The sequence below is a fragment of the Eubalaena glacialis genome, chromosome 12, assembly GCF_028564815.1.
Source record: "Eubalaena glacialis isolate mEubGla1 chromosome 12, mEubGla1.1.hap2.+ XY, whole genome shotgun sequence".
Taxonomy (NCBI): domain Eukaryota; kingdom Metazoa; phylum Chordata; class Mammalia; order Artiodactyla; family Balaenidae; genus Eubalaena; species Eubalaena glacialis.
The window spans coordinates 46,886,904-46,914,545 of NC_083727.1; the positions used below are offsets into that span (position 1 = coordinate 46,886,904).

Here is a 27,642-nt window from a genome sequence, read left to right on the forward strand (position 1 = left end):
ATTAAGCTTTTAAAAATTAACTCAAAAAGAATTGGAAAGGAATATTCAAAAAACTATCTTTGGATGATAGAATTTTAGGTAGTTTTTTCTTTGTACTCTTTTGATTTTTCCAAAATATTATTCAACATACATCAATTTCTTCTATAATTGAAGGATTTTTTTCTTGCTTTAAACATTGACTTGTGTTCCTGAATGATGATGATAATATAAGAAGTTACTAGTAACTTGTAACTGATTTTTAAACTATGACATCCAAAGGAAATATTTTGTTTTCATGTTAGGTTTACTTTATACTGAAATTTCTACACATAGAAATTTGTTAAAGTTTTTTTTAATAGTAATAGATATTAATTTTATAATTTTAGATAAGTTAAGAAAAATGTCCGTAATACCACTGCCTAACGATAACCTATAGTTAAACCTGTATAGCCTTACATAATTTTTCTGTACATGTCTATGGAGGAAAGTGGTAACAAAAAGTCAGTTTAGATTAGATTGTACAGTGTTTCATTGCAACCTCACTTATTTTTTCCCCCAGGTAACCTTACAGGAACATAATATCTTCATATCACATTAATAAAATGTGTTATATTCATATTTTAATATTAATATAGTTGTATATTTGATCAGGGACACTTGCTAACATAGCCAGTTATGTCTTTTGTATATCATTGCATAAAAGGTGTTTGATAGAAGTTTTAAATTAGAAATTTTCACATATTAAAAGCCATTTTGGTTGAGTAAAGTATTGTTTATATTATCTTTTTAAAATTTATTTTTCCAACTGTTACAATGTGCAAATGTATTGTTACCCAAATTTTCTTTGTTTTAGGTCATGCTAAATGTGTAGAAGTTGTAAAAACTTTCAATTTACCATTACTGATGCTTGGGGGAGGTGGATACACAATCCGCAATGTTGCTCGATGTTGGACATACGAGACTGCTGTTGCCCTTGATTGTGAGATTCCCAATGGTAAGTGTTCTTATTTTGATGTCTTTATTGGATGAACTGTCAATTCATAGAAAAAGATGTTTAGGTGATTACAGTTGATTCCAAAACCATGTAAATAGGAGAGCAGTCACTTAATGAATTCATTTTGCATTCACTTTTAAACATTTTCTCTGGAAATATTTCACAACTTGCATCTGGATTTTGTGCATGGATTTGTGTGAAAATTCAGCTTTTAATGTGTAACTTTATTTCATTGTTTTTGATAGAATTGCCATATAATGATTACTTTGAGTATTTTGGACCAGACTTCAAACTGCATATTAGTCCTTCAAACATGACAAACCAGAACACTCCAGAATATATGGAAAAGATAAAGTAAGACATCATTGAATTGATTTGATAAACATTTCATCTTGATACAGCGTTAGGAGTTTTTAGAGGGCCAAATGCAGTAGGTCATTTTAGCTTTATACATAGGTATTTCCTTTGTCAAAAGTATTTGAAACCTTAAGGTTATTGATTAATTTTATAAAATAATGGAAAATGTATGGGATTCATAGCTCAAAAATATTTCCATTTTCTATTAGTTAAAATGGATTTTTCAATTGAAAGGGGCACTATAAATTTTATATTTTCTTACTTTACATGAAAGTGAAATTTATTTTCATTGAAACATTTTGATAAAGCTTTATCTAAGAATGGAGTGTTTAGAGAGACATTTGTAGTACACAGACCTGGGTTTGTGTCCTCTCTTTACCACACACTAGCTCTGTGACTTTTGGCAAGTTAACTTGCCTTTGTGCTTATATTTCCTCATCCTTGAAATGGGGGATGAAATAGTATCTACCTTGTAAATTTTGAGGATTAAATGGGTTAATAATATGTAAAGTATCAGTGCTCAGTAAATGTTACTATTTTAATTCATAGGTTAAGCTAGATAAAAGATGCAATTTTTTTTGCATAATGTTTCCTCTTACATTTAAAAGGAACTTGAAAGAAAATAATTTTTTCTAATAACTGTGCATGTTGTAATTTAGACAGCGTTTATTTGAAAATTTACGCATGTTGCCACATGCACCTGGCGTCCAAATGCAAGCTATTCCGGAAGATGCAGTTCATGAAGACAGTGGAGATGAAGATGGAGAAGATCCAGACAAGAGAATTTCTAGTAAGATAGTCCCTTGATGTGTATTCTGTTACATTTTTCTGGTTTATTAAAAGAACATTATAAATTGAAGGTTTTGGTGGCCCAAGAACTTCACATGTTTTCATGAGCAGCGGTCCCCAACCTTTTTGGCAGCAGGGACTGGTTTCGTGGAAGACAGTTTTTCCACAGACGGGGGGTGGGGGATGGTTCAGGCGGTAATGAAGGCGGTGGGGAGCGACAGATGAAGCTTCGCTGATTCACTCGCCCGCTGCTCAGCCCCTGCTGTGTGGCCTGGTTCCTGACAGGCTGCAGACCGGTACCGGTCCATGGTCCGGGGCGTTGGGGACCCCTGTTCATGAGCACACTATCATTACTGTCTTTATTTTTACCATTTTTTTAATCTTACGTGGATTTAATTTCCTATGTTTCAAAGCTTGATTGGAGTATCAGCCATTTCAGTTTATTTGACTACATATATGATCAGAAGCTTCCACAAATTAACCACTTATGTAGAGTGAGTTGAATAACATGAAGCACCTTCTGTTTGATTCTACAGTCTAATTCCACTTAATATGATTCGTAGGTTTATAGCATAATGGTATGCTATCACGGTATAGACATTCTAACATACTTGGTGTTAATGATATTTTTTATTTTCTCTACTTCCCCTCTCAGCTCTGAAATAAAAGATTACTTTTTATTTGAGGACATCATTCCCACCACCTATCAGGAAAACACAGTTTTTTTCCTCCAAAGTTGTTTGTTTTTTTAATGAGATCTGCAAATGTTTTTCATGTTTCTTTAAATTATTTCTTCCTAGAGTAAAGCTAAATTTTCAGTATTTAGCAAGCCATGCATTCAGTTCTAATCTTAAAATCTGTTATCCTTACTTTTAAATGTGGTGACTGGCTAGTTCTTTTGTAGAGGGGTGCACTTAACAATTGTAAAACCTGTGACTGCTTTTGTCAAAACTTTTATTAAAAATCTTTGATGTATCAGTTCGAGCATCAGACAAACGGATAGCTTGTGATGAAGAATTCTCAGATTCTGAGGATGAAGGAGAGGGAGGTCGTAGAAATGTGGCTGATCATAAGAAAGGAGCAAAGAAAGCTAGAATTGAAGAAGACAAGAAGGAAACGGAGGACAAAAAAACAGGTCAGATTTATTTTTTGATTAATGTTTTAATTGTAAGTTTTCGAAAGTGAGCTATACTGCAATTTTTATGAGATCCTGAAGTCAATTACACAAGTATTGGAGGGGGTGAGTGTGCTAAGTAGGTGACTTTTTTTCTTCCCCCCATGTAAGTAAGCTCTTTTAATTAGAGCTTTCTGAATGTTATTAGTCACATTTGTTTTTATATTACAGGAAACTTATCTCTTCTTGACGACATAGGCTTAAAATAGTGAACATTGCACTATGATATAGATTGGGTAAGAGAGAGGACAAAGTGGTTATAGATCCATATGTAGCCTGTGAGCAGAGCTGAAATTCTAAGATAATTTGTAACCACCTGTAAGTTTATTTGATGGGAATAAAACACAGAAGAGTCACATTATCTATCCTTAGACTAGTTTCACTATTTTGAAAAGGCTCAGAGAACAGACTTTGTTCAGAAATTATATGAAGGAAACATAAAAGCTGCAGAAAGATGGGAAGGGATTTGGGAGCTGGGTTGGGAGGAGATAATACTTTCTGCTGTCTTAATTTTAAAAATGCTGTGTCAGTTTGTCTGTTGAGAAAATAGATGCTTTAGGGCATTGAATTGCTACCAGAATGTGTTACTTTTATCTGAGTTTTCAGAGCACTTACACATACCTGGGTCATTTTATTTTATTTAACACATTGTATTATAGCACCTCATTAGGGACTTTATATATCTCTCTGCTAGATTGAGCTGCTCATGGCTAGAGAATGCAATATGCTAAATATCTGTATTCTTGCACTTGGTGCATTTCCTGATGGATACCTGATACCTATATGCAAGTAAAGGTGATGAGCACAGGTTTTAGTTGACCTGTTAATTTTGACCCTGTAGCATGTGGAAAACTGATTCAGAGATACTGGTCCAACATCCTTTTCCTATCATATTGAAGTTATGTGAGTAAGCTGGCTCTCGTGTTCTTTTTTACTAGAGAGTTAGGAATCCGTAGCATGTCTGACACATCTAGTTCTGTTCTTGTTTGTGGATTGACTCCTCTATACGCTACTGTTCTCTATCTACCGTTTTATAATTTTAACTTCCCAATGTATTACAATGATGGCTCCAGTCTGCTCTTGTGTACTGATTGACATCCAGAAATTCCAGCTGTGATGGAGGTAAGAAGGACTTAGCTTTAGTTGTAGGATTTTTCTAGTATTTTTTTCTCTTACTGTCAATTTGTCTTGTCTGGTTTTTCTGTTTGTTTGTTTGTTTGTTTTCCTTTTTGGTGTTTCTTCCTGTTTTTAAATCTTTATCTTTTCTATGCTTTTTCTTCCAAACGGGAAAGTGGGTGCACTATGGTGCTTATCTTTCATTGCTATTTAAGCTAAAAATGAGAGTACTTTTTGATCTGGCTTAATGGCCTGGTAGTGGATTAATCTCATAGTAGTTCCTAAATACTTTTGTTACTGATACGGTAATGAAATTTGGTAATGAAATTCTTCTTATAGGGTCTTGGATTTGTTAAAATCTTGCAGCCTACAGATAAAAGAAATATTACCATAGAAAACATTTTTTAAAATCTGTAGTTCAAAACCTGAAGTTAGGAACGTTTCTTTTCTGTACCTCCCTCCCCCTATCCCATTTGGCACTTTGAATTATTTAAGTTTGCACATCCTAAATTAAGCCAGAAGCCTAAACAAATGTCATAGTAACCATATTGCCATGTGTTTGTATTATAATCAGTGCCTCACAACTTTGGTTCATTTGCTTATCTAAAGAAAAAATTTAGTACATTTGGGCTGATTTGTTTCAGTGATCTTGAATAGGTAGTGTTGCTCCTCCTGTTTCATTAATTTTTTTTTAAATAGTAAAGTTTTGGTACTTATTAGTGAGGGTTAAAAACTAATGGTTATATAAGCAGTAGAATTTAGCTTCTGTTTTGTCTCTGGCCTCATCTAATTCTATCCCCTTCTCACAGTACTCCAGCCACATTGGTCTTTCAGTTCTTCCTTCCAACCTAATTCCTTCTTGCCTCAAAGTCCTTTTAAGTTTTCCCTCTGTTCAAGATACTTCTCCCCGTTTCCCACCCAAAAACTATTTGTTCTTCAGAATGTCTCTCAGACGTCACTTCTTCATCATAGCCTTTCCTAATCTCCCACAGTGCTGTGCTCACGTCTGTAGGCTGGACTTCTTCACAGCACATATCCTGGCTGTAGTGCTGTGATCCCATCGAAGAAAACTTCCCAAAGGCAGGACTACAGTGTTATACTGACACCTTGAACCTCTGTCATTTAGTACAGCACCTAACACAAAGCTTATTTAGTTACTGATTTCATGAATAGTAAGATTGTATATGGCAGTTTTTTATATTTTAAGTAAGATATATTTTAAAATAAAATGTATACACTTTATATTTCAAAGTAGGTGTTAATCTCTTCCCAATTTTTGTTTTTAGATGTTAAAGAAGAAGATAAATCCAAGGACAATAGTGGTGAAAAAACAGATACCAAAGGGTAAACCATATTCTTTATCTAGTAATTTTCATATACTATAAAAATAATGAGCACATACTGGGGTTGGGGTGGGTGTACATGTGTTCTTTTGAGAAGTACTGAACTGAACCTGGAATATCAGTAAGTTGTTATGAGATGCTCTGAATTTTAGTCTGTAATGGTGCATAAGACAATATATGTATCTTAACTATTAGTTTATGTGTCATCTACTTTCTCATTTTTCATTTATGTAGCTTGCTTTTAAAAAATTATAAAGACTGGTAATAAGTATTGTAACTGAATATAGATCAATTTATATTCTTTTTTTTAAAAATGTTTGATTCTCCTTGTTTTATTATTATTATTTTTTTAATTTTTTATTTTTTATTTATGGCTGTGTCGGGTCTTCGTTTCTGTGCGAGGGCTTTCTCTAGTTGCGGCAAGTGGGGGCCACTCTTCATCGCGGTGCGCGGGCCTCTCATTATCGCGGCCTCTCTTGTTGCGGAGCACAGGCTCCAGACGCGCAGGCTCAGTAGTTGTGGCTCATGGGCCCAGTTGCTCCGCGGCATGTGGGATCTTCCCAGACCAGGGCTCGAACCCGTGTCCCCTGCATTGGCAGGCAGATTCTCAACCACTGCACCACCAGGGAAGCCCCAATTTATATTCTTGAACATAATTTATCTGAGCCTTGTTTTGCTATTAACTTTTTTTTTTTAATTTATTTAATTTATTTATTTTTGGCTGCGTTGGGTCTTCATTGCTGCGTGCGGGCTTCCTCTAGTTGGGACGAGCGGGGGCTACTCTTCGTTGCAGTGCGCAGGCTTCTCATTGCAGTGGCTTCTCTTGTTGCGGAGCATGGGCTCTAGGCACGCGGGCTCAGTAGTTGTAATGCACAGGCTTAGTTGCTCTGTGGCATATGGTATCTTCCAGGACCAGGACCAGGGCTCAAACCCGTGTCCCCTGCATTGGCAGGTGGATTCTTAACCACTGTGCCACCAGGGAAACCCGCTATTAACTTTTATATAGGCACTCGTGGTCTTTCATGGTGCTCTTATTTCTGTATACATGATTTTTTAGTGTTGTGAGACAGGTAAATTTAAGAAGCACTGGGCTAGCATAACATAATTTTTCTTTTAAACCGTACATAATTTTTTAAAAAACCGTAGTTGAGGTTTCTATTGTCGGAAAGCATGTAAATGCTTAGCCACACATAATTTTGTGCTAGCCTTCATAGGATGACTTGGAATAGATTGTAAAACCACTAGAAAGATCAAGGCAGTCAGTACTCCAAAAACACTCAAGGCACTGTCAGCTTAGCGTGTTTCTTGGTACGAGCCCAGAATGAGGACACACTGAAGACTGATCCATTGGTCGGTGCATTAAATGGTGATTGTGCTGTTTTTAATATTTCATGTTGCCTCTTTTAACAGAGCCAAATCAGAGCAGCTCAGCAACCCTTGAATTTGAGAGTCTCATCACTTTCAGTGAGAAAATATTGGGAAGAAAAATGTTTTCTTTTTGAAGACTTCTGGCTTCATTTTATACTACTTTGGCATGGACTGTATTTATTTTCAAAATGGCTTTTTTGGTTTTGTTTTTCTTGGCAAGTTTTATTGTGAGTTTTCTAATTATGAAGCAAAATTTCTTTTCTCCACCATGCTTTATGTGATAGTATTTAAAACTGATGTGTTATTATGTCAAAAAACTGCTCTATTAAAGAAGTAATTGGCCTTTCTGAGCTGATTTTTCCATCTTTTGTAATTATCTTTATTAAAAAATTGTACTTGGATTGTCTTTTGTCTGTTTATTACATCATGGAGTCTTTTTTCGTAGGCTAATGACATGACTGTTTCTGTAGAAATAGAATACACTAGAGGTGGAAGATACTGATTTGCAACTTCAAAGACATCCATAAACTATTTCTTCAGGAAATTACTGTATTTACAGTAATTATTATTTCTTAATGTAATAGGAGTTCTACAGTCTTGTTCTCTATAGGTTAACCAGTCAATGTTGGTGAAGATTGATATCTCATTATCATAATTTATCTCTGAAATTAATGATACAAGCTATGCAATTGAGATATAGGAATTATCTTTGAGCTGAACCAAAGATTCTCAAAAACTGGAAATGGAGATTCTGAGTTGAAAGAAGAAATCCATAATCAGAAAAGGAAACTATAGCTTCCATACTGAGCTATATGTGACTCTTTTGCCAATCCCCACTATATACCAAGTAGACAAGAAATTGTATGGTTGTGTTTTACCAGAACTTTCCTGTGTTTATATTAAGGCTAAAATAAAACCTGCTGTTTAGATAAAACCTGGTTCTTGTACTGCATTTACATGGTATCCAGGTTCCACAATTACACCCAGGTTTCCAAATCAAGGAAATCAACACTTAAAAGTCATTTATCGTTCAATTTATTGAGTGTCTACCCATTAAGGCTTTGAGTATGCATCTGAACATAAAGGGGAAAATGCCTGCTCCTATAGCTTACATTCTAGCGGTAGAAAGCAGACAAATGGGGTAATTTCTACTACTAAAATATGCAAAGGAGAAAGTAAAACATGTCAGAAACTTGCCAAAATCAGTGAAATCTCTCTTTTCACAAAGCCCAAATTGATTATTTTGAGATAAAAATTATAGAATGCTAGACAACAGGTCAGTCAAAAATGTTTCTCTAAAAGCCTGTGTTAAGAAATACTTCAGACATTCACAAAAGCACCTGGACTTTTGTAATGAACAGCCGTTCTCCCACCTGTATTTAACAGATGTTTCACTTTAGCTGTATTTGGTTCAAGCTTTTTTTTTTCTTTCAATAAATAACACGGAAGAAGTAGAAGCCCTCCTTATCACTTTGCCATTTAATTTCCCTCCCACTCTAAAGAAGTTACCATATCTTATCCATGTTTTCACTCTTGCTGCATATCTGTCAGCATATAAACCCTTATGACATTAGGAATTATGGAATTCAGTCTTTCATTAGTGAAATAGTGACACGCATTTAGTGTTTGCGAAACAAATGGTATTGCATGTGTACACTTCTGTAACTTGCTTCTTTACGTTTTAATTATCTAACCCTGTTTAACAAGGGCAGCTCATTTTAACTGCTCTGTATTAATGTTTGATTACAAGGGTATACCAAAAATTTGTTTCAGTACTGAGGTGAGCCTGCTTGGTCACATTTAGGTTTTGTTTTCCTGTTTACAAATAGAAGCATTTATATAAAACTGAAGCCTCAAGAGAACAGTATGAAACAAGCAAGTTCAGCCAGGTGACTGGGTACAACATTAATACACAGAAACCAGCAACTGTTAATATATCTGAAGATATATTATATATAACAACCAGAAGATCTGTTGGAAAAAGGAAGATCCCATTTACAAGAGCAATAACAAAAATTTCTAGAAATAAAAGTGTAAAGAAGCTACGGTTCTGGTGTATAGTGAAAAAGATCATAATACAGGATGTATAAATACCCTAATACATTTGGAAATTAATATTGGATAAAAATATTTCAAGTTGATGAGGGAAGAGAGATTATTCTTTAAGTGGTATTGGGATAATGGGTAGCCAAATGGGAAAAAAGTTTTATGCCCTCCATCAGAAGAATCAGATTAGTTGGAAAGGGAAAATGAAACTAAGTACTAGAAACCATAAGGGACTTTTGAGAAAGTACTAGGCCTTTCTAAGTATGACACTGAACCCAAACTGTAAACGAAATTGATATTTAAAAGATTCTGTAGACTAGCAACTTCTAATTGAGAAAAATGACAAATGGGGCGGGCAGTGTGCAGAATTGCAACTTGTCACAGTTCAAGAGGCTAATATCTAAAGATAAAGGTTTTTTTTAAGGCATGAAGGATGTGGAGAGTTAACTGGGAAAAAATGCAAATAATTCTTAAGTATGAAAAGATTTTTAACCTTAATTTAGGAAATGCAAGTTAAAAGCTATGAAGATACTTTTAAATTTTTTAACCTAATTTTTTAAACCTATCATGTTATAAAGAACAACTGTTGGCAAGAGTTTAAGGAAGTTGTGTTTTGCAGTAGGTTGTGTAAGTAAGTCAGTATAACCTCTTGAGCTTAATTTGACATTCTGTATCAAAATCAAATAATCTGATTTAAAATGCCATTTTGGAAAATTTAATATACTTTATGTGCAATATGACTTTCAGAAGTCTTCATTATGAAACATTGCTTAAAGTAATAAAAGATTAAAATGGCCTAAATGTTCAATATAGGATGCGTTGAATGACACTTAAGAAAGAATACTATACAGCTATAACTAACAAGAATGAGAACTATGTACTGTATATATGGAAATACCTTCAAGACACATCGTTAAGTGAAAAGAGGAAGACCTGGGACATGTGACATACCTTTTTGTGTAAAATGAAAACAATAGGCAAAATTACTTGATTATACAAATATCTAGGAAAAGTGATCATGAAACTGGTAGCATTGAAGCATTGGCTGCTTTCATGGGGATTTGAATGCTGGACTATGAATATACAAATTTTTTAAAAAATTTTTATTGGAGTATAGTTGATTTACAATGTGTTAGTTTCAGGTGTACAGCAAAGTGATTCAGATATACATATATATCCTTTTCCAGATTCTTTTCCATTATAGGTTATTAGATAATATTGAATATAGTACCCTGTGCTGTACAGTAGGACCTTGTTTATCTATTTTATATATAGTAATGTGTATACGTTAATCCCAAACTTCTAATTCCCCACTATCCCCGTTGGTAACCATAAATTTATCGTCTATCTCTGTGAGTGTTTCTGTTTTGTAAATAAGTTCATTTGTATTTTTTTTTAAGATTCCACTTGTAAGTATCATATGATATTTGTCTTTCTCAGTCTGACTTCACTTAGTATGATAATCTCTAGGTCCATCCATGCCACTGCAAACAGAATTATTTCATTCTTTTTTATGGTTGAGTAATATTCCATTGTATATATGTACTACATCTTCTTTATCCATTCATCTGTTGATGGATATTTAAGTTACTTCCATGTCTTTGCTATTGTAAATAGTGCTGCAGTGAACATTGGGGTGCATGTATCTTTTTGAATTAGAGTTTTCTCCGGATATATGCCCGGGAGTGGGATTGCAGGATCATATGGTAACTATTTTTAGTTTTTTAAGGAACCTCCATACTGTTCTCCATAGTGGCTGTACCAATTTATATACCCACCAACAGTGTAGGAGTGTTCCCTTTTCTCTACACCCACTCCAGCGTTTGTTATTTGTAGACTTTTAAGGATGGCCATTCTGATGGGTGTGAGGTGATACCTCATTGTAGTTTTGATTTGCATTCTCTAATAATTAGTGATGTTGAGCATTTTTTCATGTGCCTGTTGGCTATCTCTATGTCTTTGGAGAAATGTCTATCTAGATTTTCTGCCCATTTTTTGATTGGGTTGTTTGTTTTTTTGATGTTGAGCTGTATCAGCTGTTTATATATTTCAGAAATTAATCCCTTGTCAGTACTATCATTTGCAAATATTTTCTCCCAGTCCATAGGTTGTCTTTTTGTTTTGTTTATGGTTTCCTTTGCTGTGCAAAAGCTTTTAAGTTTATTTAAGTCCCATTTGTTTTTGTTTCCATTATTCTAGAAGGCAGATTCAAAATGATACTGCTGCAATTTATGTCAAAGAGTGTTCTGCCTATGTTTTCCTCTAGAAGTTTTATAGTGTCTGGTCTTACATTTAGGTCTTTAATCCATTTTGGGTTTATTTTTGTATATGGTGTTAGAGAATGTTGTAATTTCATTTTCTAACATGTAGCTGTCCAGTTTTCCCACCATCACTTACTGAAGAGACTGTCTTTTCTCCATTGTATATTCTTATCTCCTTTGTCCTAGATTAATTGACCATAAGTACGTGAGTTTTATTCTGAGCTTTCTATCCAGTTCTATTGGTCTATATGTTTTTGTGCCAGTACCATACTGTTTTGATTACTGTAGCTTTGTAGTATAGTCTGAAGTCAGGGAGCCTGAGTCCTCTGGCTCCATTCTTCTTTCTCAACATTGTTTTGGCTATTTGGGGTCTTTAGTGTTTCCATACAAAATTTAAAGTTATTTGTTCTAGTTCTGTGAAAAATGCCAATGGTAATTTGATAGAGATTGAATTGAATCTGTAGATTGCCTTGGGTAGTATGGTCATTTTAACAATATTGATTCTTCCAATCCAAGAGCATGGTATATCTTTCCATCTGTTTGTGTCATCTTCAATTTCTTTCATCAGTGTCTTATAATTTTCAGACTACAGGTCTTTTGCCTCCTTAGGTAGGTTTATTCCTAGGTATTTTATTCTTTTTGATGCAATGGTAAATGGGATTATTTCCTTAACTTCTCCTTCTAATATTTCATTGTTAGTGTATAGAAATGCAACAGATTTCTGTATATTAATTTCCTGTCCAGCAACTTTACCAAATTCATTGATGAACTCTAGTAGTTTTCTGGTGGCGTCTTTAGGATTTTCTATGTATAGTATCATGTCATCTGCAAACAGTGGCAGTTTTACTTCTTTTCCAATTTGGACTCTTTTTCTTCTCTGCTGTGGTTAGGACTTCCAAAACTGTGTTGAATAAAAGTGGTGAGAGTGGGCATCCTTGTCTTGTTCCTGATCTTAGAGGAAATGCTTTCAGCTTTTTCACCATTGAGTATGATGCTAGCTGTGGGTTTGTCATATATGGCCTTTATTATGTTGAGGTATGTCCCCTCTACGCCCACTTTCTGAAGAATTTTTATCATAAATGGATGTTGAATTTTATCAAAAGTTCTTTTCTGCATCTATTGAGGTTATCATGGGGTTTTTATTCAATTTTTTTAATGTGTAAATTTTTAAATTTTTAATTAACTAAAAAATATGAACAGATCATTTCTGGTCAAAGGGATGGAAATTTTATACAACCTTACAGCTTTCTTTTCCTTTTCTCAAATTATCTTTTGCAATGACTTGCAGATTCATGCAGTTCAGTGTTGCTGGGACATTAGTGACTATCTTAGTTTCATTTCTTCCCAGGAGAAGGAAGATTTTGCCATGTGGCTAAAAGCCTAACACAAAAAATAAGGTATGTAAGTCATCTGGAAGAATTATGTGGTCCTGATGAGGGTATAGTAGCTATCAACCATCACTATCATTTTCATTCTTAAAAAATGGCACTTTAAAACTAAGACCTCAATTCAGCAAGGGGGTGGGGGCCAGTCCTTTAACTAAATTAATGAAGATGTTGCTGTGTTCTCAATTTTTCTCATTTTCCTTGTGACATGGGTGAAAGCTTCCAAATCCCATTGGTACTATAAGGTAATTGTATAATTACCAAACCTACTAGCATTCTGTCAATAGGAGATTCTTTGAAGTCCTTACATTGAAGTAATTTACCTGCATCTTCTGGTTTCTGTGGCTTCAGTAAAATTACTACTGAAGCTTCTCTTATACCTGGGGTTCATAGCATTTCTTATTTATATTGTGGTATAAAGGACATGGATTTCAAGGTTTTAAGTGAAAACTTCAATTTGTATGCTATCACAAGTAATAAGTTTCAGCAGCTTAAAGATCCTTTTTTCTTCTCCACAATCTTGTGCAAGTTACTAACTTCCCTGTGCCTCAATTGCTTCTTAATTTAAAATGAGGAAGATGATAATAGTCCTCACCTCATTAAGGTTGTTGTAAGGATTGAGTCGATACACAGTTAATGCTCAGCAAGTGTTAACTACTACTGTTGTTGTTATGTCAGGTAAAGGGAGATAGATGGGGCCAGAATAGTGAGGGAAGTCAAATCTTCAAGTGTTATTTAGACATCAGATGAATTGCTTTTGAGCCTTCTGTTGCAGTTCGATGCCTACTAGCATCAAACTACTAGGCCATGGTGGATAGAGAAGCAATCTTTTGACAACTGGTTTTAGCAAGGGAGCTATTAACGTTTGGCAAATTTAAGGGGATCTCAGTGCCCTTGCAATTTACTCGCGGATAATCTGTCAAGCAAAATGGTTGTGAATGGATTATGGAAAAAATGAAACTATTAAATTGTTATTGGCTTTTTACATGCATAGCAATGTTCATGTGAAGAAATAAATGCTCAGAAGGGTTACAATATTTAGAAGCTACTCAACAGTAGCTGCATTTCCTCTATCTTACCACAAGATGGCAGATGTTCCATTGTTTAAATTTTTTTTCTACTGTTTGTGCATTTTCTCCTGTAATCACTTGGTGATCCATTTAACAAGCAGAGTAACACTCATTAACAGGTTCTTCTGAATGCAATATTGGACTCAATACTATTTGAATTAAACTACAATGTAGTTTATCGATTTGGATTTTTCTTTAGGTAGAAAAATTATAACACTGATTCCTGAGCTTTACATCCATAAAACACAGTAGAGTGTATCTGGTAGTAAATGTTACTTGTGACTTGTCTAGTCAAAAGTAGAATGGAAATGAATATTAGAGCCATAGTTTTCTATTTTGGCTGGGAATGGAATCATTTAAAATACACAATAAAAAAGGAGAATTGAAATTTATTTCTAAGAAATGCATCTCAGGGACTTCCCTGGTGGTGCAGTGGATAAGCCTCCGTGCTCCCAGTGCAGGGGTTCCGGGTTCGATCCCTGGTCAGGGAACTAGATCCCACATGCATGGCGCAACTAAGAGTTCGCATGCCGCAACTAAGGAGCCTGCGTGCTGCAACTAAGGAGCTGGCAAGTCTCAAGGAGGCTGCCTGCTGCAACTAAGACCTGGTGCAACCAAATAAATAAATATTTTTTTAAAAGAAAAAAAGAAATGCATCTCAGTAGAGTGAAGTTCATATGCAGGGACATTGGACTCTTGTTCCACATCTTCTGTTACTAAACTAAGTACCTAACCTCTTTGATCTTTGAAATTATGAAACTTTGCAGAGTTGTGATTAGGATTACTATTGAGTGCTGGTGGAATAAATTATAAAGGAGAGCTGAGTCCTTGATTAAATTGTTATTTGCTCTTTAATAATTTACGAATGTTTAAAGGTTGAGGAAATATGTACAAATTAATTATTTCTAAAATAACCTGAATAATAAAATTCCAAATCGGTCAGTGTTTTTGCCAGGTCCACCTTGTAACCAATGGTATGTGTTCAGGAGTGAGTTCAACAAAGTAATGAGTGAAATCTAGGACTCTAGTCTCTCTCGAGTTATGAATTTTGGTTCTATTGATAAAGCAGAAGTTTCTAGCTTCTCTCATGTATCCTTTAACTAATTAGCTTTTTTTGTTTCTTCAGAAATCAACATTTCAAGGGTGACCTCCAATCACGTGGCATATAATTAATTGCCTGATGTGCAGGTGAAACTTTTCAATAAACAGGCAAATATAGAGAAGCAGTTCCTAAGTTAAAAGAGAAAACGTTCTCAAAATTGCTTCTGCTTAATAAATACCAACAAAAGGTCATTGGGTTCTGGCGACTAATAAACTGAATGTTTGACTTAAGAGACAAGAGTTTCTCCTTTTGCCTTTTTTAATTGCACTTTTGCTGTATCCCTAGGTGAGAAAAGCACTTCAAAAATCTCCTTATTCTGTAGTCTAGCAGGAAAATTCAAACTTGGGTTGCCTTTGATTAGATTCTAGGTGGGATTGAGCTGCTTAAGGGCACTCTTGTGTGCTCCTGTGGTGGATAACAGCCTTCCAGGTACAAGAACTGGAGAGCTACATCTCATTGGCCTTGCAGAAGTTATACTCTTAAATGGGCTGAATTCGAATTTCCGTAGGATCTACCTGAAGTGGACATACAGTATTTTCCAGGAAAATATTTTCTCTACAATCCGAAGTCCAAACTATTACTAGCTATCATCCTCCCCATCAGTCAACTGCAAATAAAATTTCTTTTTGGTGAATTAAAAAAAGAAAATATTATTTTTAGACATATTTACTTGTATAGTTAATGTTTACATGGACTAGGCTTAGGTGCAATTTCTGTGCTATTCCCTTTTGATGGTGAGTATGTTTTTAAAATCTGTCTGAAAACCAAATTAACATATGACATCTCTTTAAGTAAATGGTAAAGCATTGGGGTTTCTTAATTTAATGACACTCAATGCCGTCCTGTTTCTAGAGTTAGAAAACTCTGTAAGTTCATTTTATTTCAGATCTGTTTATTACTATGGTGGGCAATAAATCTGACTTCCCAGATATGCACCACAGATCCTAAAAGTGATTTAAGGGTAACCAGCCTCATCTTTAGCTTGTTTGTGCTTCTTACTTGGCCTGCTCAAAACTCCATCATCACTTGGAGCAGCAACAGGTAAAGAGCAGTGCACTGGAAATCATAAATAAGGAGTTAGCCACAGCCTTTATGTTATATAGCTTTGCTTTGACCAAGTCATTTAAATCTCTATGCCTCAGTTTACTAATCTGTAAAACTGGTCGGGTAACAGCTGACACATAACCATGCTTTTCCACCACTTTTCTTTTACCTGTGGCAGATATCATAAATTGATCATTGTTTTCTGGCCTTAAAATCCTTCTCAACCCAGATAGCCATTATAGTTCATCAGAGTTGGCATTAAAGATGAAATGCTTTTGCCATCCCTGTGTTGAAAGATCTTTCAAGTCCAAAATTAACAGTATGCCTTTATGTCTTTTTGCATAATAGGTATGCAATATATTTCTTGGTTGTTGAATATAATATACTTACTAGAAATTCTTTTTTTTAATCTTTCCCTCATATATAAACATTTACCCACAGAGGTTAATTTTTAAAATTTTACATCAGTTCATTATACCAAAAATTTCTATTGGAAAAATATCATAAAGGTCACAGAGACCAAAGATTCCCTGTGCCAAAGTCTAATCAGGAGAGAAAAACCACAATGTAATTTGAACATGACAAGTTTAATATAGTCATTAATTATAACAGGATTGGAGTAATGAGGGACTGCCTAGTGAAAAATAGAGAATGCTAAAAAAAAAAAAAAACCAACTGAAAAAACAGCAATAAATACAGATATAAGGAGAGTCCACTACCCCTAGGGCTGAGAGAGCGTGTCCAAAGAGCCCACCACCCCAACCCAAGACTGAGATCCAGACTCTGGAGAGGAAACGTGCATGGCTCTCAGGGTAGCAGAGAAGTCACTGGGGATTGTCCGGGTGGAAACCCACTCTGCAACACCTGCCGGAAATACTCCCTCTAGGGAGATGGTACTAGGGAGATGCTGCTGACCATTGTGTGATGGGGCCAAGCGCTAGAGAACTGACTGGTGATGCAGGAGCCAGGTGCTGGAGAAGCCATTCACGCTGCAAGGACCTGCTGAGAAGAGCACACCAGAACCAGAGAAGAGAAGCCCCTCCTCCTTTAGCACCCTCTACTGACAAAGCTTGGTATCGTGCCAGCTGACCAAGCAGAGGTATTTAAAAGAGTCAGCTCTAATATTGCAGTGCAGGCAAAGAAGGCTCTATTTGGAACAGAGAGGAAATAAACTCATAACTGGCCTGTTCCTCTTCCCAGAGGACTCTTTGGTGTTAGCTATTTTGTGCAATGGAGTAGTAAATCATCAACTGTTCTCTCTCTGGGCTCTGGTAGGCTAGACTTGAGTCACTGTTGCCTTGCCCACCTAGAAGCAAATCCACTCTTCCTTCCTGCACAACTATCCAAATCTCTCTCAGCCACTATCACTACCACTTGATTTCCTCTTTACTGCTTCTTGAACCTTTGCTAGTAATTGCCTAACACAGATTCCTGTGTCTCTAGGAACATTGAGTATGAGTAAAGGTTAAAATAATGAACCTGTCTAGTCTTGGGGTACGAGTACCAGGAAAATGAACTTCTTGATTTATGCCATAGGGAACAGAGGGAACTCTATTAAAAAAACTTGTTTTAGAACACTTGCTGCAGCCAGGTAACATTGGAGTAATTGTGACTACTTATGCTTAGTAAAGCTATATAAAGTAGTATAAAGATCACCACTTACTATCTTTGTGGCCTTTTACAAGTTTCCTAAACTCTCTGAACCTCAGTTTCCTCATCTATAAAATGGGAATAATATCAGTTTCAGATAGATATAAAGATTAAATGAGATATGAGTTTATCTCTGGTCCTTCTTAAAACCACTAATACTTTAAAAAGGAGCAAAAACTAAATCCAGAAGGAGAATGGAAGTGGATATTAAAGCAGAAAAGAAAAATGATCATTTTGGAAAGTTACAGAAAGTGGTGATTGGAACCAACTCCTGCAAGGGTAAAAGTCAGGAAGCAGTCAGTTCCTTGTCAGAACTCCAGAAAGGCATAGAATGGGAGGCATCACTGAAATCTGCAGTGCTAATTGGAAATGAAAGTGGGACGATTGGTGATGTCTTTAAGAGGATCAACTAGATCTCTAAATACCTTTCCCTACCCTGAGAAGCCTGGCAGTCACCCCACTCCTCCTCCCCAGTGGAAGAGCTTTGCCCTCTGCAGAAGATGAACCAGATTGGCTCTGGGCTCAGAGACACAAGACCTGAGGTGACACCCTGAGAAAATGAAAGCCTTCATGCTAAACTGTGAGACCCTACTGTGTCTCAATGTATATTTTTTGTGTTTATAATTCTTGGAGTTCATTGAGCTTCTTAGATTTGTAGATTCATATATTTCATCAAATTTGAAAAGATCAACAAAATTGACAGACTTTTAGCTAGGCTGACTAAGAGAAAGAGAATACATAAATAACTAAAATCAGCAATGGAAGTGAAGACATTGCTAACAAACTTACAGAAATAACAAGGATTATAAAAGAATAATGTGAAGAATTATGTGCCAAAAATTTAGTAATGTAGATGAAATGGAGAAATTCCTAGAAATACACAAATTATCAAAACTGACTTAAGAAGAAATAGAAAATCTCAAAAGACGTAACATTTAACGGGGATTGAATCAGTAAAAAACCAAAAACCAAAAAAAACAAAAAACCAACCTCCCAACAAAGAAAAAAAGTCCAGGACCAGATGGCCTCACTGGCAAATTCCACCAAACATTTAAAGAAGAATTTATGCCAATACTTCTCAAACTCTTCCAAAAAATAGAAGAGGAAGGAACACTTACTATCTCATCCTATGAAGCCAGTCTTTCCCTGATACCAAAGCCAGATGAAGACACAAGAAAAAACTACAGACTAATATATAGTAGTGAAATGTTATAGGAATGAAATACTGATACATGCTACAACATGGATGAACCCTGAAACCATTACACAAAGTGAAAGAAGCCTGACACAAGGGGTTCCATATTGTATGATTCCATTTATATAAAATATCAAGAATAGGTAAATTGTTAGCAAGAGAATGCAAATTGGTGGTTGCCAGGGGCTAGGGCAGAGGGGGATTTGGGGAGTAAGTACTAAATGGGTATGAGATTTCATTTTGGAGGTGCTGAAAATGTTTTGGAACTAGATACAAGTGTTGGTTGTACAACACTGTGAATGCACTAAACGCCACTGAATTGTTCACTTTAAAATGCTCAATTTTATGTTATGTGAATTTCGCCTCAAAAAAAAATGTGTATGTTTATGTTAGGCTCTCTCCTGAATGATGTATTTATTGTAGTGTTCATAGCACTGGCCCTAAATCTAATCTAATCTACCTTCTAGCCTCCTGAAAGAGGCAGGCATAGCAAACAAGCAGACAATTATGTAGTTATGATTTTGGTCAGTTAGCTATATAAAAGAGAAGAAGGAGTGGCATGAAGAAGTGAGGAAATTAAGTTAGATTGGGATGTGGGAGAGAGGGGACAACGGGAGAGGGGGCGTCACGAAGGTCTATCTGAGGAAGTGACTTTTCAGCTGGGATCTAAAGAATAAGTAGGAATTAAGCCTAGTGAGGAGTTGGGTATTACAGACTCCAGACAGAGAGGGCACCTTGCCTAGTGTCCTGAGGCAGAAAAGAACTAGTGCATTTAAGAAATGGAAAGACTAGCCCAGTCCAGGCCCAGTGAGTGCCCCGGGGTGACTTCAGTCAGTCCCTTGAGGAGCAGAAGAGTCGCTCATCTCCATGTGGATGCCCCTCAGCCTGCTCAGACTCTGACACTCCACTTTGAGGCGCCTCAAGGTGTAGGCACCTGCCTTGGCTCTGCCTTGTCTAATATACAGTTTTTCAGATCAAATTTTTTTCAGAAAGAGAAGGTAAAGGAAGGGAAGAGGGAGAGCAAAAGACAAAAACTGGAGTCTTGTCTCTGCCACTATTAGTGCCTGATTTAAGGCAAGTTATTTAACCTCATTATTCCTTAATTGATTAATTACTTAATTTTTTGTGGGGAAAAAAAACATGTCCTGTGGTCAGTAAATTAGAGAAATTGTGTGTTGGTGGACTGGATACTTTCTGATCTTTGAATATCTTTCTCTTTCATTTCCTGTATTCAATCCATTGGCCTTTATTTGTTTCTTCCTTCGTAATATCTTTCAAATGTGTCTATTTAAAATCACATATTAACATTATATACTAGGCATTTAAAAAAACTATAATTTAGTCTTCACAAGAATTATATATGTTAATTTCACATCCATTTTCCAAGTAGAGAAACTGAGGTTTAGAGGGGTCGGGTACCTTGCTTGGGGTCACGGAGCTCATACGTGATTGAGCTTTGGTTCAAACCCAGTCCTTTTTAACTTTGAAGTCTGTGCTTTTCCCAGGAGGACATGCTGTTTTCTTTCAGTTCTGCTGCAGTGACCTTCCTCGTTTTCCCCATGGACAACACCAACAGCCTCCTACCTCCTAGTTTGCCTTCCTTCCCTCCAGTCTCTTTCTGCTTCAATCCACACTGTCCCATGCTCTACCCTGCAACCAGGTTAATTTATCCTAAACACATATACCCCCAAAATCGAGGTCCCCAAAGGCTTTTGAGTGAATCAAAGCAGGGGAGGGAGCTGAGGTTCCAGTAGCTTCACAGAAATTTATCTGTGGGGAAAATTCTTCTGCACCCATTAAAGTTTTCAAAGAAAAAAAGATTATAAATTACTAGAAGAAGGTGAGATGGTTAAAACCTTCCAGAGTACTTGAATATGTGCCCTCAGGTCAGGTGGGATCTGGAGAGGCATGGGACGTGCAGAAGGGATGATCCAGTGGTCTGGATATTGCCTGCCTCTCCTCTGTTCCCCCTTACATGCCAAGGGGAGGTGGGTCCCTCCCTACTGCACAGGAGACCAGGTCTGGGAAACCTACCAACAATCCACGATGGAAACTGGAAAAGGAAACTGATGTTTTGATTCAGCGAATACTTGAAATTATTTCATTCTAAAGAAAAATATCCCAATTAAAGTGCTAAGCATTCAGTATTCACAAACAGAAAACAGATGCAACATGTGTTCAATTTGAAACCGGCTTGGGAATAACTCCCCGAAACTGAATGTGGACATATTTAAACAATATAATTCATAACAGAGCTCTGGAGGGCTTTCTAAGAGGAGACAAAGGAGTACTATACACACATTTAGCTATCCCTAGAGTATGGGCATGTACCAAATGTAATAAATATATGTCCACTATTTAGCTCTGCAATTTCCACATGTTTTTTAAGTGACTGCATTCCTGATTACATAAGACACTAAAATCTTTTTAGAAATATGTGTAGTGGTAATGTTTTTAGAACGAAATTATAAAAATAATTAACCACTGGAAAATATTTTTTTTTCTATTTCTCAAGTTCAATGCTATCCTAAGAAAAAATTTCTGCTTCCTGATTTGGAAAATGAACTTGGAGCCAAGATTTACTTTCTCTTAGAAAAGAAACTTCAATAAAGTTTTCTCATCCTTTGATCCTTTTAGGAAAATGAGGTTTATCACTCTTCAGAAAACAAAATTCTCGAAGATTTCTCGCATTCCTTTTGCATAAACATAAAAGTGTTTTTGGAGTGCAAACATAGTATCATAGTTTTTAAAAAAATAGCTATCAGGATGGCTAAATTTTAGCCAATCTTCCATCCAAGTGAATAAAAATGTTTTAACATGTCCGTAAAATACTTCCATGTGTTTCTAACTAGAAAGATGATGGTGGATACCAAATTGTAACATTTTAGAGTCAATACTATTGTCAGTATTTTGTATGTATTTTTTTTTTCTTTGTTTCAACAAGTGAGAGTTCTAACATTTTGAATGTGTTGTTTTAGCAACAGTTTTCACATTCAAAATAAATTTACATAGAATCTATTCAACAAGTATATAGAGTACTCCCTATGTATGAAACATTATACTGTGCTGTTATAAACTTTCCATTTGGATTAAACTTTTATATTGGTTAATTTATGTGTTAATTTTATTGACTGATTTTTTAGAAACAAATTTTCAACCTGATTTTTTTATACTACTTCCTCACTAATGTACTGTGCAATTGAGTATGTACCTCTGTAGTCTCAATTAATAAAAAGAGTGGGTTTAATATGGTGTATTTGCATCTAATAAAGTTTAAAATTATCAATCCTATTAAAAATGTGGAATAAGATTAAATGTAAGTAAAATTAGAAATATATAGATATAGTACACGGTCTAAGACTGCTGCAATATAAACGTATATGAACATCTAAGATACTAACATAGATTACATCATTGGCCCCAACTGGCCCTGCCCCACTTTCCCTCCTCCATATCCATACACTTTGCTGTGCCTCTTTGCAGTTCTCTCCCACAGTAGGCATACTTCTTATTGACAGTTATTTAGATTGCATTCATTCTCTACCCTGGGCTTAGTCATTTGGATTTCTTTGGTCAATGGATGAAGCAGCATCAATAGTTTGCTAGCTCCAAGATTAGGCCTCAAAAGATTTTGCATATTTCCACTTTCTCTCTTGTGTTCCTGCCATCCACGAGAAAGATATGCCCAGGGCTAGCCACAGGTGCCAGAAGTAGGAATTTAGGCATGTGGAGGTGAGTCGCCCCAGCTAAAGTACCCTTGTCAAACCCAGCCCAGGGCAGAGCTCCCAGCTCACTTGTACCTGGAGCCCAACTCATACCTGCTGTATTAGTTTCCAGGGCTGTCATAACTAAGTACCACAGACCGGGTGGCTTAAACAGAAATTTATTTTCCCACAGTTCTGGAGGCTGGAAGTCTGAAATCAGGTGCTGGCAGGGTTGGTTTCTTCCGAGGCCTCTCTCCTGGGCTTGTAGATGGCCGTCTTCACATTCACGTGGTGTTCTCTCTCTATGTGTGTCTATGTCCATATCTCCTCTTCCTGTTAGGACACCAATCAGATTGGATTAGGGCCCACCATAATGACCTAATTTTAACTTGATTACTACTTTAAAGGCCCTGTCTCCAAATACAGTCACATTCTGAGGCACTAGGGGTTAGCACTTCAAAATATGAATTTTTGGAGGACACGATTTGGCTCATAACATCAGCCAAACTCAGCCTAGATCAGGCAGTCCTCAGGTGTCCAACAGACTCACGTGCTGTAATAACAGATTAGCATTTTAAGGCACTGAGTTTTGAAGTACTCTGTAACAAAACATTAGCTAATCAATACAAATGGTATAAAAAAGTTTTTGAATAATTATTGGTGATGAGATTTTGAGTAATTAAAAATATTTTCTTTAAGATTTTGAGTAATTAAAAATATTTTCTTCAAAAATATTTTTTTCTACATATCCTTTTAAACTAGCATTTTGTGAATGTAAAGTAATACTTTTCCATCATTATAAAAACAGAAAATATAGTAATATATAAAATGTAACCCCCCCAACCCTAGAGGAAATTATTTTCCTATTTACAAACACACACTCATACATATTTTTACACATATAGTCATACATAGTTTTACCCACAAAAGGTATTCCATCATACATACTTTAAACTGCTTTTTTTTTAATAAAAATTTTTCCAAGGATAGCATTGTTAATAAATATAGAGCTACATTATAATTTTAATGACTGCATAGTATGTCTTTTCATCAATTTCCAGAATTTATTCACTAACTTCTTATTGACTATTATATAGATTGCATTCATTTTTCATGATCATTTTATTTTTTTTTCTAAAAAAACCAAACCAAAACAAAAAAAGCATGTAATAGTAATGTTTCTTCCTAAAATGCTTTGAGATCTGGGGTTGAAAACACAAAATACACATAGAGACTATTATTGCTAACTCTAGTTTATTGTAAGAGTTCAATTTCTGCCAACTTTACATAGATGGCTTTAACAAAGTGTAAAGATGATAATGTATTTGGCCTTGGTGCAAAAGTCAGTGAATTGAAATAAGGATGATGATAACACCAGAGCTGATGGCTTCATTTTATTAAACATTAATCCAATCAATATCTACTGGGTTACCTACAAAGTGTGTGACACTGGCCTGTGCACTCCAGAAATGAAGCAGACACAGATGTGACTTCAAATATCTTCCTACTTAGCAGGGGGAGCAGACAGAGAGGTATACAGGTGACCCTGAGGACTCACCACCTTAAGTCCACAAGGTTGCATATGGGATGAGGAAGGAAATTCAATGTAAATTTTGGAAAGAAGCGTGTTTTCTAATCTTATAATTGATAAACTGTACTTCTTAAGAGTACTGCTTTTCTTCTTGGTTGTTCTTTCCAACTAAGAGAAGAAAACAATTCTAATTTCCCTGACAACAGGATACATTTAACAACCCTCAGTATCTTTCTAAGGAAGAGCCTCCTAGGCAAATATTTTCTTCGAAGTCCCTGGCGCTTTGGCCAGCCATCTGTTATTTGTGGTTCTGGTTTCTCTCCTGCCTTCTACCACTCCATCGCAGCCAGCCTGGCCGCAACAGGGAGTCAACACCCATCACACAAGGACCCCTCTATCTTCTGACCCCACCAAGGCGGCTGGTGGTGCTAAACTGCTGGTGCCATTTGTTCCATGGCTTGGGGACCCCTCCTTGGCTGTGACTTGGTGCCAGAGAATCTTTACTTCTGGAGAATATGGTGGTGATGTGCTTGCATCATTTCTCCTCCAGAAAGCAAGGCATTCATTGTATAAGTAATGTACCACACAGAAGTGTTTTTCTCTGCAAAGTTGGGAACCTCTTTGGAGGGAACAATATTTTTATCTAAACACACTGTTTGAATTTAGGTTAGTGTGATACGGAAATTATACAAAAGCCATGCCAGCCTACTTTCTGCACTTCTGTCAGTAAATTTAGAAAGCACAGATCAGTGCAGCTATATTGAGTTTTATTACATTTAACGTTTTTAGCAATGCTATGTGTTTTCAGTATCAGGATTCTAGGAAACAAATATGCTGTAATGTAAATGACAGGTATATTTACCACACACTTACTTACCTTTGGATACACTTGGTCAAAGCTCTATTTATGCAAAATAATGAGGCTGGGGACCAACAGGTGTATATATTTTCAGTCAAGATGATAAAGGTCTGGGCCAAGGAGGAGATTAGATTTTACACTGGAAGATTTGTTAACAGACTAAATATAGGAAATGGAAGATAAGGCTAGAGTCATTATAACAACAACAGCAACAATAATAATAATAGAAACAACAACGATAATCACAACAACTATAGTCTATTGAAAGCTTCCTGTTGCTCAGCATCAGGCTAAGCATGGCATATACTTACACTCTTTCTCCTCCACAACAACATTATAGAGGCAAATACTATTATTATCATTTCCATAGATTGAGGCACAAAGTGATTAAGTGACTTGCTTGTCACCTTAAAGGTAGAAAGTGACAGAGCTGGGATTTTTACCAGATCTTGGGCTCTTAATTACTGCACTGTACTACTGATGGGCATTCATCTTTCACTGTTCTTTTCTGTACTGTGCAAGCTATTATTACTTTTATAATAAGATAATAATAAACACTTAAGGGGGGAGAAAATTGCTCAAGGCTTCTTATTTGAAGAGAACCACTAGTGCAGGGAGCTAAGACCCAGGCCTCCCGATGGGGTTCATTATACCCACTACAGTCACTGCCACATTTCCATGTCTAGATCTTTCTAAATGCAAGATGAGATAGCACTTCTAAGGAATTGCTTTGGGACCTTTGCACAAAGTTTCCTATTGACAAATGCACTGCACATGGGGAGGGCACCCTTCACAACATAGGTCCTGGGTTGTCCTGGGTGGTGTGCTTGCAGTAGTTTGTCTCTGGCTGTCTCTCTCTCAGAATCATGAATCATGACTTTACTATCCGTACCTTCTACATAAATAACCCCTACCCTTCCTCCTAGGCCCACTCCTCAAGCTCCCTTTCCTCCGTAGCTCGCCTCCACCTGCCTCATTCTAGGGGAGTCCCTACTGGCTTTGGCATTATCCACCTGTGCTCCAGCCCCCTGGAGAACAGTGTCACCTTCGGTCCACAGAGGACCCAGGCAGTGATCCAGGCAGCCAGGGAGCTGGAAGCAGAAGAAAAGACGCACTGCATCTCTCTTACCTGCTCTTTCAGGTCAGTAGAAGCTGCCTTCTCGGGAGCACAGCAAGATACCCGACCAGTCATGAGGGAGTGTGCGGTTTCTTTACAGCTTTAATGAAACTTCAGAGTGATGAATAGCTTCGACATGTCTTATTGATGCCATGTCCACACTCATCTATATTCACATTGGCTCTTACAAGCTGTGAATCTCACAGAGCATTTGGGATAGGCATTGCATGGCGCAGTAATTAAATTCATCTCAGGCCTCCTCATTAAGGCCAGTGAGGTCTGTTATACCTTGTGTTTTCATTGACTGCAGAGGAGTCTTTGAAAATTCGTTGTAATTTGTCCTTCTGTGAAGCTGGGCAGTAATCAACACTACGTACAAAAAAAGGAACAAACTGCTGATACACACAAACAGCATGGAGGAACCTCAAAAACTTTACCCTAATTGAAAGAAGCCATATAAAACGACTACATATTCTATGATTCCACTTATATGAAATGCTAGAAAGGGCAAAGCTATAGCAACAAAAGGACCAGAGGTTGCCTTTGGCCAGGGTTTGGAGGAGGGGGTTGACTTCAAAGGACACAAGGAAAGTTTCCAGGATGACAGAAATGTTTTATATCTGATTGTGGTGGTGATTATAAGACTGTGTACAATTTCAACATTCATCAACTATACACTTAAAATGGGTGAATTTTATTATGTGTAAATTATACCTCAATAAAACTGGAGGAAAACAAAGCAGCTTTAAAGACAGCGTGAGAGGAATAAGCATCATGGAAATCAGGAGGAGAGGGTCGGGCTCAGATGACTTTAAAGGAGGAATGGATTGAACACCCAGACCTCTGCTTATAGGCTCTAATTTTGTGCTTTTCCTAGTTTAGCTCAGTGGGTCTCACACTGCAGGGTTTATAAGATTCACTGTGCTGGGTTGTATATACAAAACCATGTTTATATGGATCATTTTACGGATAATTTAAGGTATTTTTCGAGAGTAATTTTGACTACACACAATTTTTGTCTTTCCTGTTCACTTTAGGTCCTAGCTGGCTAGAAGATGCAATTCCACTGAGTAATGGTGCCAGGATGGGGCAGCTGGGTTGGATGTTAAGGTCAGGAAGAAGGTTGGGCAGCCTTTGAGTGGGAAAGCTGCCTACTCTGCCCACTCCCAAGGCCAGCTGTGTTATGCTCATCATAACTGGCTACCAAAACACTTCTGGTGTTCACACTTTTTTTTTTTTTAAATATGGAACGCTTCACGAATTTGCGTGTCATCCTTGCGCAGGGGCCATGCTAATCTTCTCTGTATCGTTCCAATTTTAGTATATGTGCTGCCGAAGCGAGCACTGGTGTTCACACTTTTGCTTCAAACACACAACTCCAGCCATTGTTAGCTTCAAAGAGGGAGGCATTTGCAGAGCTGGCCTCATAATTACTTTTGTTGGTGTTAACTTCTCCTGGCATCACCCTGATCGGGGCTGTCACATTCCCCCAATACATAAGGCAGAGGTGAAAGCAGGCAGCAATGCCATCACCGAGGCCTCACTTTTACCTCGGCAG

General features: G+C 36.6%; 1 protein-coding gene and 1 non-coding gene across 2 annotated transcripts in view; one reads left to right on the plus strand and one right to left on the minus strand.

The window, feature by feature from the left end:
* The window catches only part of HDAC2 (histone deacetylase 2), a 30,850-nt gene extending 23,329 nt beyond the window's left edge, over positions 1-7,521 (plus strand). Inside the window, exons 9-14 of the mRNA XM_061207693.1 lie at positions 833-973; positions 1,219-1,327; positions 1,990-2,120; positions 3,099-3,254; positions 5,696-5,753; positions 7,163-7,521. Of these exons, the coding sequence (XP_061063676.1) occupies positions 833-973; positions 1,219-1,327; positions 1,990-2,120; positions 3,099-3,254; positions 5,696-5,753; positions 7,163-7,193 (626 nt within the window). The 3' untranslated portion in view covers positions 7,194-7,521. The remainder of the gene's footprint in view (positions 1-832; positions 974-1,218; positions 1,328-1,989; positions 2,121-3,098; positions 3,255-5,695; positions 5,754-7,162) is intronic.
* Positions 7,522-27,322: 19,801 nt separating this feature from the next.
* LOC133102695 (U6 spliceosomal RNA) lies at positions 27,323-27,429 on the minus strand. Its single transcript, XR_009703046.1, has one exon. It is a non-coding gene; the product is annotated as a U6 spliceosomal RNA (small nuclear RNA).
* Between the last annotated feature and the right edge of the window lie 213 nt (positions 27,430-27,642).